Source organism: Hibiscus syriacus, unplaced genomic scaffold (genome assembly GCF_006381635.1).
Source record: "Hibiscus syriacus cultivar Baekdansim isolate YM2019G1 unplaced genomic scaffold, ASM638163v2 tig00110163_pilon, whole genome shotgun sequence".
Taxonomy (NCBI): domain Eukaryota; kingdom Viridiplantae; phylum Streptophyta; class Magnoliopsida; order Malvales; family Malvaceae; genus Hibiscus; species Hibiscus syriacus.
The window spans coordinates 553,809-568,268 of NW_024062610.1; the positions used below are offsets into that span (position 1 = coordinate 553,809).

A 14,460-nucleotide genomic window follows, 5' to 3' on the forward strand; every position below is an offset into this window, starting at 1 on the left:
TGTTACTAATCAATTGCATTGCAGTAGCATTGTCACTTTTCACCAGGGAATATAGGTTAGACGACATTTTTCATCACCTTTCACACTTCTAAAATGCTGTGGAATTTGATTCTCACTATATCTAATCCCTACATTCGTCATCACCTTTCACACTTTGAATTCATTTTTGAAATATTATAGATTGGTAGAAGTAGGATTTTTAGTTAGGAGCGAACTTGAACTTATAAAATTTTAAGGAGCGAAAATATATTTTCAATAGAAAATACATAGAAAAATTCTAAAATATATGATAATTTTAAATTTTTAGAGGGGCGACCGCCCCCACCCACTCCTCCCTAGGTCCGCCCCTGATTGCTGGTATGCAAATAGTCATAAAAAATTATAATTAATGATTACAAATAGGGGTGTTCAAATGGTTAATTCGGCCACCGATTGAATCAAATTACTATTAACCGAATATTGAAAAAATATTAATCATTCTGAGACCGAACTAATTCGGTGGTAGATCAAATTAGCCGAACTAGTTCGGTTCGGTGTTAATTCGGTTAAAACCGAAAAGTGAACACCCCTATAATTACAAAATAAATATATATAAAAGATATTAGGAGATCATTATTTATTTCATAGGTGAATTCCATGAAGTTAAGCATAGGTTCAACAACTAAATGAAAATACGACCACAAAGACAACAAGAAACCGCAATTTATACTTGTAAATCAACACACCACTTAAGTAGCACTAGGCTCTAGAATCTGCAAAATACAACAATATTCTCATGCACAAAGAAAATGGTAGATTATATCAGTTTTCAAGAGGATTGAGAACGTGGCCAATAAATGTTGTGGAATTCGGGTTAATTTCCACCAATAATAACAAATTCACCTTGAAAACTATTATCTAGGTGACTAGTGTGAAAATGATTGTACTAAAAATCACCCCAAGGTAGATTCCCATGAAAGAGGAGGGGTCACAATGGTCCATGTTAAAATCCACTTTCCTTAGACAGAACTATCAAGATAAGTAATTTTAATAGGACAATAATTAACAACAACTATACCCGACAATAGCTATTAAATAGACATAAAGAGAACACCAAAATTTAACGAGGTTAGGCCAAAATTATGCCTACCTCTTCGAACACTACTAAAATAATATTTCACTAATAGAGGAAATATTACAAAGAGAGAAAGAGTACAAATAGCCTTTAATAGTGAAGAAGGCTTATATTTGTGGGATGTTAAACTAAGGAGGAAGAGGGCTCTATTTATAACAAAAGAATTTTCCCTCCTCCTTATACACAACTAATGTGGGATTTTGCCAAAAAACCAACAAATCTCCACCTTGGCAAATTCCACACACATCTCTAAAAAATCTAATCTTTAGTAGTGACTGCAAATTCATCTTTCAATATGTAACAATATTGAGCAAGTCTAAACAATGTTTAAACTTGACCGCAGTTACCACTTTTGTCAACATATCAGCAGGATTCTCAGTGGTCCGAATCTTCTGGATTATGACTCCACCTTCTTCTAGAATCTCTCGTACAAAGTGATATCGAACATCGATGTGCTTCGTCCTTGCATGGTAAACCTGGTTCTTTGCTAAATGAATAACACTCTAACTCTCACAATTCACTTTGATGTGCTTCTGTTCTATTCCCAATTCACCAAGTAACCCATGAAGCCAAATTGCCTCCTTCACAGCCTCTGTAACTGCCATATACTCTACCTCTGTAGTAGACAAAGCCACTGTTGACTGTAAGGTGGACTTCCAACTGACTGTTGCCTTTGCAAATGTAAACACATAACCAGTAGTTGATCGACGCTTGTCCAAATCACCTGCATAGTCTGAATCATAATACCCAACTACACACTGACCATATTGTTTGTCCTGCTGAAACGCCAAACCAACATTTACGGTGTTCAGAATATACCACATAATCCATTTCACAGCTTGTCAATGCTCATTTCCAGGATCATGCATATACCTGCTCACAACCCCAACTACCTGTGAAATATCGGGTCTTGTACACACCATTGCATACATCAAGATACCAACACCACTTGCATACGGAACCTTTGACATGTATTCCCGTTCTGCATCATCCTTAGGTGACATGGATGCACCGAGCTTGAAATGAGGAGCAAGAGGTGTACTAACTGGTTTTGACTTCTCATTCATGCCAAAATGTTTTAGTACCTTCCTCAGATATTCTTTCTGAGACAAACAAAGCCTCTCCGATTTCTTATCCCTTGATATCTCAATGCCTAGAATCTTATGCGCTTCACCAAGATCCTTCATCTCAAACTCCCTATTCAATTGATTCTTTAGTTTCACAATTTCTGTCTGACTCCTATAAGCTATCAACATATCATCAACATAAAGAAGAATATATATATAGGATCCGTCTTGTAGCTTGCGTAAATACACACAATGATCATATTTGCTTCTTGTGTACTTCTGCCCTATCATAAACTTGTCAAATCGCTTGTACCACTGCCTTGGAGATTGCTTCAATCCGTACAACGATTTTTCTAATTTACACATCATCTCTTCTTTTTCAACAACTTTGAATCCATCTGGCTGAGCCATGTAGATTTCCTCATCCAAGTCTCCATGTAAAAATGCAGTTTTTACATCCATCTGAACTAGTTCCAAATCCAACTGTGCTACCAAAGCCAACAAAATTCTGATGGAGGAATGTTTTACAACTGGAGAAAATACTTCATTATAATCAACTCCCTTCGTTTGAGCGTAGCCTTTAGCCACCAATATTGCTTTGTAGCGGATGTTATTATTGTCAGGAAATCCATCTTTCTTTGCATATACCCACTTGCACCCAATTGTCTTCTTTCCCTTCGGAAGACTAGCTAGTTTTCTCGTCTTATTCTTTTGAAGGGATTGCATTTATTCATTCATGGTGATCCTCCACTTTTTATGTTCTGAACTTTGGACTACTTCATTAAAAGTGGCAGGAACGTCATCAATTGCAATTGGTGATGCAAAAGAGACCATATCAGCATAACGAGCAGGTTATCTAATGGTCCTTTTTCCCTTTCTGAGTGCAATTGATTCATGTTGCTGTGGAGGTTCTTGGGTCTGAACCTCTTCTTCATCTGACTCTTCTTTTACCATAGGAGAGTCAACATCAGTTTCTTTACTGGCTGGGTCAATTTTGTTTCCTTCAAACTCCACCTGTTTGGGAGTTCCATTTGTCTGCTCTAATTTTTCTGTAGTCACATTTTTCAACATGGTAGATTGATCAAAGGTAACATCCCTGCTGAAGATTATTTTTTTTGTTTCTGGACACCAAAGACGATAGCCTTTCACACCAGAGGTGATCCCCATAAAGATCGCCTTCTTTGCTCTTTGATCCAACTTTGACTCCTTAACATGGTAGTATGTAGTGGAACCAAACACATGTAAGGAATCATAATCTGTAGCAGGTTCTTCAAACCATTTCTCTAATGGTGTTTTACCACCAATAGCAGTCGATAATGTGACAAGCATAAATCAAAGCCTCAGCCTAAAATTCTTTGCCTAACCCAGCATTATACAACATACACCGAACCTTCTCCACTAATGTCCAGTTCATACGCTCTGCCACCCTATTCTGTTGTGGTGTAGATCTGACAATGAAATGCCCGACAATACCTTCTTCTTCACAGACTTTCAGAAATGGATCATTTTTGTACTCTCCACCATTGTCTGTACGGAGACGTTTGATTTTTTTGCCTGTTTGAGTCTCTACCATCTTTTTCCATTTGAGAAAGAATCCTAGCACCTCATCCTTTGTCTTCATTGTATACACCTAAACTCTCCGGGAAAAATCATCAACAAATGTGACATAATAGTGTGTTCCTCCCAATGAAGTTTTCTTGGAAGGCCCCCATACATCTGAATGAACATAATCCAAAATACCTTTAGTATCATGGATTGTTGTTCTAAATTTCACCATCGTCTTCTACCCTTTGATGCAATGCTCACAAAAAACTAATTTACAAGCCCGAGCACCCTTCAATAATCCTTGATCTATCAGCAATTTCAAGGATTTTTCACCAACATGCCCCAAGCGCATATGCCATAACTTGGTTGCTTCTGACTCCTGTTCATCAGTAGAGGCTGCCACTGCTGCTGTCCCAACAATTGTACTACCCAGAAAGCAATACACATTGTTTCTTTTTCGGATTCCCTTCATTATCACCAGTGCACCAGAGATTATCCTCATAATCCTCATAATCTCATCTTTTGCCCTCACTTCTAAACCTTTTGACTCTAAGGTTCCTACAGAGATGAGATTTCTCATTAAATCTGGTACATAATGGATACCTATTAAGGTTCTAATTGATCCATCCTGATTTCTTAAGCGAATTGAACCAATCCCAAGTGTGTCAAGAGGAGAATTATTTGCTGTGTAGACAATTCCACCTTTTAATTCTTTAAAATCAAAGAACCATTCTCTATTGGGGGTCATATGGTGGCTACAAGCTAAATCTAACAACCATGAACTGGAACAGCTGGTTGATGGCATAGCAGAGAATGCGAAATCTGAATCTGCATCATCATACTCGACCACATTTGATTCTGAGACAACATTTCCCCTTTCAGGTTTGCCTTTATTCTTTAGCTTGGGACATTCTTTCTTCAAGTGCCCTTTTTCTCGACAAAAGGCACATTCATCTTTGCTCAATCTGGACTTTGACTTCGATCTCCCTCTCCTTCCTTTATTCTGACTCTTCGAACGATCTCTAACAACAAGAGCTTCTGCTTCTACACTTGTATTTTCTTGTTTGTCTTTCTTTCTCAATTCATAACTATACAAGGTAGCAGTTACTTCACTGAGAGATACATCAACCTTCCCATGAAGTAGAGTAGTTTCAAGATACTCAAACTCATCAGGAAGTGATCCCATCAACAACAGAGCCAGATCTTCGTCTTCAAAAGTCACGTCCATATTCATCATATCAGTCACCAGCTGATTAAAGCTAGTAATGTGATCATTCATAGTGGTATCTAGTACATAGTTGAAGCAGAACAATCTCTTTTTCATGTAGAGCTTGTTCTGACCGATTTTCTTCAAAAATTTCTCCTCCAGTGCCTTCCAATATTTACTTGCAGAAGTTTTCTTAGAAAATGCATACTTCTGCTCTCTAGAAAGACACGATAGAATAGTACCACATGCCAATCTATTGATCATCTTCCATTCTTTCTCCTCAACATCATCTGGTTTCTCTCCTTCAATAGCAGTGTCTAGACCCTGCTGAAATAGGGCATCTAGAACCTCACTTTGCCACATGCCGAAATGATCGGTGTCATAAAAAATCTCCACTACAAATCTAAAATTTGCCACAACATTTCTTGCGGATGTTTTTGTGTCGTATGTCATTTCTGCTACAAATTCTATTTAATAGCTGTCAATGCGGAATGTCAATTACCCCAAGGAAATTTTTTCTGATGTGGAAGATCAGCCTAAGTCGCAACCACATAGCATACTAAAATAAACCAAGAGCTTTGATACCAATTGTTGTGGAATTCGGGTTAATTTTCACCAAAAATAACAAATTCACCTTGAAAACTATTATCTAGGTGACTAGTGTGAAAACGATTGTACTAAAAATCACTCCAAGGTAGATTCCCAGGAAAGAGGAGGGGTTACAATAGTCCCTCTTAAAATCCACTTTCCTTAGACAGAACTACCAAGACAAGTAATTTTAATAGGACAATAATTTACAATAACTATACCCGAAAATAGCTATTAAATAGACATAAAGAGAACACCAAAATTTAACGAGGTTAGGCCAAAATTATGCCTACCTCCTCGAACACTACTAAAATAATATTTCACTAATAGAGGAAATATTACAAAGAGAGAGAGTACAAATAGCCTTTAATAGTGAAGAAGACTTATATTTGTGGGATGCTAAACTAAGGAGGAGAATGACTCTATTTATAACAAAAGAATTTCCATTCCTCCTTATACACAACCAATGTGGGATTTTGCCAAAAAACCAACAATAAAGAGAACAAGTCCAGTTTTATTTTCCCTTATTAAAAAGATGAACGGATGGTCAGCCACGAAGTATGAGAGACCTGGTTGCAATAACACAAGAAGTGGCAGCAGCTCCTTTACCCCTTTTTTATTAACTTCTATAAAAAACTTATGGAATATGGTTGAAACATATAGGTCTCGATCCTCGGGCGAATTCACCATCCCGGTCAAATCTCCTTCACTAGAGAAATGCAATTTAAGCCCTAATCTCTTCAAAAATTCAGAAGCTTTAAGTCCAAATGAAATCTTAAACCTTGGGACCCTGAATTCTCCCACTTTAATTGGGTGATTAGAAAGGTGGCTTTCTAAGAACCCGGCACCTTCTCTATCAAAGAATGCAGACCGTCTTTTTCATCTTGAATAAAGAAATACATGGAGAAATAACGCTTGTCTTCACCTTGTTTATATGGAAGTCCTAAGACTTTGAAACCTTCATATGATCCAACAGTTTGCTTCTTTTTGCTGGTCATAAAAGACGCCTTAATAGAGTTGCCATTAATAAGGTGAAACTCATGCTCTTTTGTTTCTGATGCATCGAAAGCTTGATTCCAAGCTCCTTTAAAATAGAGTGCATTAGCGAATATAAGCCTGGTTGAAGCATCAACCGATCCTGGAGGAAGAACTTCTTTAATAAGACCATCAGTTTCCTTCTCATCCCACAAATTTACTTCCCCAACCACTTGAACAAGCTTCAAAGAAATACGAAAGTTTCATGAAGGACCATATTTAATTATCACAAAGGTCGTGATTCTGTAGGGCTTTGTGGTGGTTGGAAGAGTTTTGCGAGTGACAACAATTTAGTAGAACATGACGTGTGTGTATTTGAGCCATATAATATGGGAAAAAACCTATCTTCCTGTATGTTTGCATCTTTCAGGTTCTAGATTCAATGGCTCAAGCATTAGTTCCTCTGACGACAGACCCTGTCTCTTAACCGAAAGAACCAGCAGAAGTATCATCTCTAGGTACGACTTATATAGATGTTTGATATGTTTTTAAGTCATAGTTTTAAAAATTATTTTGTAAATTATGTATGATGAGATGGTTATCATTCTGTCATTGTACCACGTTTCGATTTCTGTGAGCCTTGTTGCTAGTGGTATGATTAGAATTTATTTTGCTGTCTAAGCTCGCTCTAGCTAATCTCTTATGAAGTGAGGCCTTTTAAAAGTTACATACGCATTTACCTGCATGCATTTCTTTTTTTTTTGGATAAATGAAAATTTCTTATTCATCCAAAAAGAAACCGTATACAAACCACAAATAAAGACAAATCCCCAATACAAACCAAACACAACAGACCAAGCTAAAAACCCATAACCAATGAAACCAATAAACAAATCACCAATAACAACAAACCAAAAGAAAGCGAAAAAACTAAAACAACCTTCATTCGACGGTAAGCGAGTCGGAGGCGATTGTAACTCTACACCTTCCCCTGAATCTCCCCACCAACAAAACCTTAATCACAAAGATACCATCAACACTTTGAGCCCCACCACAATGTAACCTGCCATTCTGTTCCTACCAAATATAATAAGGATAAGCGCACCAAGCCAGACGAATAACAACCGCCTTCAAAGATTTCCCCTGACCACTCTTGCACCCAACTTACCATACTTGTCTAGAGTAAAAACAACTCGCAAAAAGATAATCCCTAGACTCACTCTCACAACTGCACAAAACACAGCTCGAATCAATACTAAATCCCCAGGATAACATCCGAGCCATAGTCGGAAACCGATCTAAGAGCACAAGCCAAGCTAGAAGAGAAAATCGAGGAATCGTCACTCCCCCTAAATGATCTTTCCCCACAGGACTTTTTCCTTCTTACAACGTAGAACATCCCACACTTTCCTTGCCTGAAAAGCCCAATCTAATCCACCAACAAGTGCATAGTCATCACGCAATTTCAGAATCTTCTTCCAAGCCCAACTATCACAACTGCGCGGAGAAACTCACCATACAGAGCAACCCTTTAGGACATACCTCTCAATCCAAGCCAGCCAAAGGGAACCAGTCTGCACAAAAAAGACCCATAAACAACGCATCATACAATCTTTGTTCCAAGCGCACATATTCTTCAACCTAAGCCCCCTCACACTTAGGATAACAAACCTTCTCCCAACTAACTCGGACCCCTCTAGCTGATCCATCCGAACATTTCCAAAGAAAATCATTACAGGCCCCCTCAATGCGCTTCAAGATCTTAGACAGCAGAAAAAAAACTCGACACCAAAAATTCTGAATACTAAAGATCACAAATTGAATAAGCTGCAATCTTCCTGCAAACGAAAGACATTTAGATGGAGAACTACGGATTCTATTAATAGTCTTATCAAGCAAGCAAGAACAATCCGAGCAAGCAAGATTACGAGACATAAAAAGAACCCCCAAAAGGCCACCAACACGGTAACACGTGAGTTCAACCATCCTATGCAACTTCATCTAACTAATTCCAGAGCAAAATAACTCACTCTTTGATACATTCATCTGTAATCCCGACATCCTGTAAAAAAAGGTCCATAATACCCTTAACAGCCAAAACATTCTCCACATTCCCCTTAGTGAACATATGAAGATCATCCGCAAAGAAAAGGTGAGTAAGCCAACACGTTTGTACTTTGAATGACAGTCCAACACACCATGCTCACCTGCCAAATTAAACAACCTCGACAGAACATTCATTACAACAATGAAGATATAAGGAGACAAAGGATCACCCTATCACACACCTTTAGCCCCAAATAATAAACCAACCAAACCCCCATTCAACCCAACAAAAAATTTCGAGCGAGTAATACAAGCTTCCAACCAACCTCTAAACTTCTTGAAAAACCCCAAATCCCTAAACACCTACAATATAAACTTCCAATTCAAAGAATTAAAAGCCTTCCTAAGATCAATCTTCAAAGCACACCAAGCAGACAAATGCTTCCTACCATAACCCTTCACTAGCTTTTGAGCAAGCATCACATTTTCAACCAAATCCCTCCCAACAAGGAATGCACTCTGATTAGGTAGTACTAAACTCGGCAGCTAAACCTTCATTCGATTTGCTAGGATTTTAGTAATACATTTATAAATAGTGGTGCAACATGAAATAGGGTAAAAGTCAATCGCAGCTATCGGGGCAACCACTTTAGAAACAAGTGTAATTATAGTTGAATTAAATCCAACAGGCAACTAAGACGACATAAAGAAATACTTTACCACATTAAAAAAAAATCTTCACCAACAATCCCCCAAGTAAACTTAACAAAATTTACGAGATACCTATCCGATCCAAGGGCTTTATTTCCATTCATAGAAAATAAAACATCCCTTACCTCCCTAGAGGACACATGAGCAATCAAACTATCCATCGCATCAGATGGAAGCTCAGTACCCAAAATCTCCTGAAGTAAATCATCTGAAACCAAATTCACATTTTCATCCACAGTTCCTAAGGCATTAAAGAAATGACGAATCAACTCAGCTGATATGTCCTCAAATTTCTCCAGCATACACCCCTGAGGATCCTAAAGAACCTGTATCGAATTAAATTTCTACCTAGTTGTAACTTGCCTGAAAAAATAGGCAGTATTCTGATCCCCTCAGCAATGAACTGAATCTTCAACTTATGCCTTAGAAACAACTCCTCAGCCCTACACAGAGTAACTACCTAACGATTAACCTCCTTCTCACGAGAAATATTTTCAGCAGTGGGGGAATTTAACACCAACTTTTGAACCTCCTCTAACTACCTTCATGTATTTTATTCAGCTTGATTGATGAACTTCTCCACATCATGATATTATATAGTAAGACTGCAATAACGACTTTACATGTGGTCTGGAGCAAATACTGATACTACACCTGTAAAAAAACGATGGTTTGGTTAGTTTTACGTTGAGTCAATTTCAAGTCGAGTTGATCTGGGTCAATCGGGATCTGTGTCAATCGGGTTTGGAGCTTGGGTTTTTCATTGGATCATTCCGAGTTCAATACGAGTTAGGATTATTTCATGTTTGATAATTTCATTTTAATTTAATATACAAATTAGTTTGAATCAATCATTTTCATAATTAAGTTATTTATATTTTTATAGACCTGTCAAATTTGACCCGAACCCGATCATCTGAACCGAGACCCGAACGCGATGACCTAAATTTGACCTGAAACTCAAAAAAACCGAATCGAACCGAAATCGACCCGAATTTTAGCCAACCGAAAGTAACCCGAACCGAACCGAAACTGACCCGAATTTAACCAAACCAAAAGTAACCCGAACCGAAAGCAACTAAACCGAAAATAACGTGAACCGAAATTAACCCGATTTTAATTTACCCAAACATGATCTTTTTTACAAAAATATATCAATAATTCTATATATACTTGATTTGACTTATACCCAACTCAACCTGAATTGACCTAAATCCAAAGTTGACCTAAAACGAAAATAATTGATCGGATATTGACCTGACCCAAAAATCAACGGATCCGATATGATCTAACTCAAAATCAACTGATCTGATATTTGACTCGACCCGATACCTGACCCGACTTACTATAGACCTGAATAAACCCGAAATGACCCGACCCGACTTACTATAGACCCGAATAAAACTGAACCCATAAATGACCCAATCCGACCCAAACCTGACACGAATTAAGTCTAAACTGAAATGACCCAAACCGAAGTGGCCCGAATCGAACCCAATCCGAAGTGGGCTGAATCGAACCCAATCCGAAGTGGGCCGAATCGAACCCAATCCGAATGACCTATTTGTCACTTGTATATTTTTAGTCGAATATTTTTTAGTTTGACTATTAAAGTTAATAAAGTTCAAATTCAAAAGTATTTGTTTTATTAAATATTAAAGTTTTCAAATAACTTACTGTCTTAATAAAAATGTACTTATTTTATTAAAACGATAACGAGAATTTACAAGTAATAAATGAAATCAAAAAGTATACTTCAATTAAATTCAAATATATCAGATTCAGATTGTTTGCTTTTATGATACAATAAAATTTGGATCTTTTAAATTTAAATCATAATTGACAGGTCTAGATGCTACCTACTTCTGCAGAGGTACAAAAATTGAGTTTCGAGTTTTGTGCCTTAGGCAAAAATCCAACATTAATGTCAGATAGTTCCAACTTCCAACAATGATCAAACTTTCAAACTACAAAGTAGATCGAAATCCAAAGTAGACAACGGGGCAGCCCGAGGGAAGAACCACAGAAGAAACATGCGAAGAGTAATTGATGGACAACGAGTGTATCGCTTCAAACAACTAATGGTATTGAAGGCCGTAAACATAGCTACTCATGCAGAGGGTCTTTGGCATGCAGAAAACAATTGCCAACTAAAGAAAGCCATCACCAAAGATGTGAATAATTCGAAGCCTACCACCTCTGGAAAGTGCCATCCCAAACCTCGCCTTAAGTAGCTGCTTAAGGAAAACAATTTCCATTTGAGTTATTAATGCAAAAACCAACATATATACATATATATATATAATAAAGAAAGAAAAAAGCAGTCGGAAGATGTAGTGACAGAGTTAAAGGAGACCTTGTAATAGATGGCATGGTTGCCACAATTCCAGCACATGCATATATTACGGGAATCAAAGTCTTAGGCTTGTTCTTTCGAAGCCAAATCAAAGATCCCAATGCTGCGAGAGATATACTCAACACCTAAAATGAGCAAAGGATACAGATGTCCATAGGGAGAGCTATAATTAGAAATTACACTCTTCATTAGAGAAACAGAAATCTAAAATCCTGATGCTATACAATCATTGTTTTAGTTCCAGAAACACCTCATGAATAAATCGCCGATACAGAAGCAATGATGTCCAACAAAGCAATTCCAAGAACAGTGTCCCAAGTCCAAGCATAAAAGAAATTAACATACCAAATTAGCATTTGCTTCCAGGCCTTGTAGAATGTAATCCCAAGTGAATTCTAGCCCCTTAGCTCCCACCCAAAGAGGTGCCAATCTATGTAGAACAGAGTCAGCAAAAGCCCATCCTATCAACATGGAAAGAAGTAATTAAGGTTAGTGAAGAAAAAACCCCAGCAAAATAAACTCTTATCATGGGCAAAACTAGCGCTGAACATTCATAAAAAAAAGGTACTGGCAGCACTGCTCTAAAATTAAGGTATTACTTCATGAATGCTTCAAAATGGAACAATGAGTGATAACATCTGAACATTTTATTAATATCATGATATTTATTTGTTATAAAGATCACACTATAACCATAGTAATTCACTCATCAATTATTTGGATAACCTGATGCACGGTGACATCCTTAAGGGTCAAAGCCACAAATTTAAAATGGTGATATTTCTTTTCTCTAATTTTCATTTGGAAGGGGCGGGGTGGAGATGTATTAGGAAGGGTGCAAAACTGAATTTCAACTTTAAAAACTTGAAACAAAATCTCACTCACCAAGTCCAACAGCTTGAAATTTATGAATTTGAGAGATATTCCTGTGTGTCAACTGTGTTAAGGCAAAATAAAGTCCAGCAACATCTATAAAACCAATCAGCACTTTCAAGAGTTCCTGAAATTGCATGGCAACAAATTTCTCCATGAGTATAAAATGTATACTATTCATAAGGACCCATGACAGTATTACGATCCCTATCTCTAAAAGACCCTTATGCAACTGCAGTTAAGAATGTAGTAAAGGTTTACATTCGGTTCTAGCTAATAACATCATCAAATCAAACTGCCACTAACTACAACAAAAACTGGAAATCATTTAAAATTAGAGCAATATCTGCATCCATCCATCCATGCAGATTCCATTAATTCCAGAAAGAAAGAAAAAGAAAAGAAATACCTGATATGGGTCAAAGCCATCGTTCTCAGACACCTGCAAAAACGTTGCAAGGCAAACAAGCTGCCCGCATAGAAAGAAAACAAAACAAATTAACTATCCAAAAACACTTGATATAAACATCAATGAGATTGAGATTTAGCACAGAATTTAGGGACGCTGATATTTTCAAGCTGTACTGACCTTTACCAAAACTGTTCCTAGATAAACAAGGGCGGCTTTAACAGAGGTACCAAAAGTATCATACTCCGATCTGCATAAGCATAAGAATAAATCATTAAAAATTACACTGATTTGTATGCGAAACAGTAGTACAGTACCATAATTTAGAAGAAAATATCAATTCCCCCAACAAATTTCAGTAACTAAATTCTAAAAAATCAACTACCTAATATTATAAATTTTCCACTACGCCTAATTACTTCCAACTTATAGGCTTATAGCTTCCGAACATTTTAATCAAAATATTTTAACATTTTTCAGAACAAATCTTATCTCATTTTTCTCTTATTGTAGATAGATCTGTTCTTAAAAGAACAAGACAATTTTTTTCCATCGATGATTTTTTCCTAGTCTCAACACAGATCAAAGTTTAAGTTCTAAGCAAAGCTCACTTCCATAGAAAAATAAGAAATTGCAGATGCTATAAAAAGAAATATATCACAAATTACATAAAAAAACTAGGTAAAGGTCGAGTAAAAGGGGAGGCGGAACGTACAGGGTAGTGGCGGAGTAGTAGACGGCGTGTGGACCGAAGGTGAGAATGGCACAGTTGAAGAAGTGAAACATCGTCATTTTCCCTTTTCCCAGTGTTTTTGCAAGTTTCAATTCCAGGTTTCAATTTTTTTTGCGATGCTTTGCTCGTCCGCTTCAACTTAAAATCGGATCGAGAATGAGTGATCTGTTTTTCAAGTGGGCTGCTAAAGAACCCGTTACATTTCGAGCCCTGAAGAAGCTATTCAGGTTTTTCAGCTAAATAGCATGTTTAAATTTAATTATAGAAATTTAATATATGTTTTGAATTATAAAACAACTTTTCGTGTAAATTTATTTTTATAAATAATAAATAAATAAAATGTAGAGTTGAAGGTCGAATCCCCAAGAATCAAAATTCTTGCCAAAACATCAAGTTCTACGGTTATGGATGATAAGGACTGGGTATGGATGCTATATGTTTTGATATTTATACCAGAAGCCCCAAAAATAAAATCCTATTTGAGATAGAAATCCAATGTTTTACAATAGAAATCCAATTTGAGTTTGGTTTGGATCTAATCTAGGCCTATAAATACCCCCATCAACTCTGTGAATTAAGGGTATATTTCCGGATATCAAATATTATTGATTTAAAATTTTAGATATTCAAAAATTTGGATCATTAAAACTATAAATTGTATTTGATCTAGAAAAATTGAATTTCTGATTTTGTGGATTGGATATTCAGATATTTGGATTCGAACACAACATTTAATTTGAATGATAAGAAAAAAATAAGAAAAACGGAGAAAAAAAGAAAGAAAATGAACTTTATAGGAATACAAAATGGCATCATGTTAGTTTAAATTGTGTTTT

At 36.7% G+C, this 14,460-nt stretch overlaps 1 protein-coding gene and 1 pseudogene across 1 annotated transcript; both read right to left on the reverse strand.

The window, feature by feature from the left end:
- Positions 1-658: 658 nt before the first annotated feature.
- Positions 659-8,497, reverse strand: LOC120216762 (annotated as a pseudogene).
- Positions 8,498-11,150: 2,653 nt separating this feature from the next.
- Positions 11,151-13,745, reverse strand: LOC120216664 (transmembrane protein 147-like). The gene is made up of 7 exons (XM_039214015.1): positions 13,607-13,745; positions 13,072-13,141; positions 12,892-12,951; positions 12,495-12,609; positions 11,955-12,070; positions 11,610-11,734; positions 11,151-11,487 (listed from the first exon to the last, which is right to left on the reverse strand). The coding sequence occupies exons 1-7, from the start codon at positions 13,681-13,683 to the stop codon at positions 11,364-11,366; spliced, it is 687 nt and encodes a 228-aa protein (XP_039069946.1). The 5' UTR covers positions 13,684-13,745; the 3' UTR covers positions 11,151-11,363.
- Between the last annotated feature and the right edge of the window lie 715 nt (positions 13,746-14,460).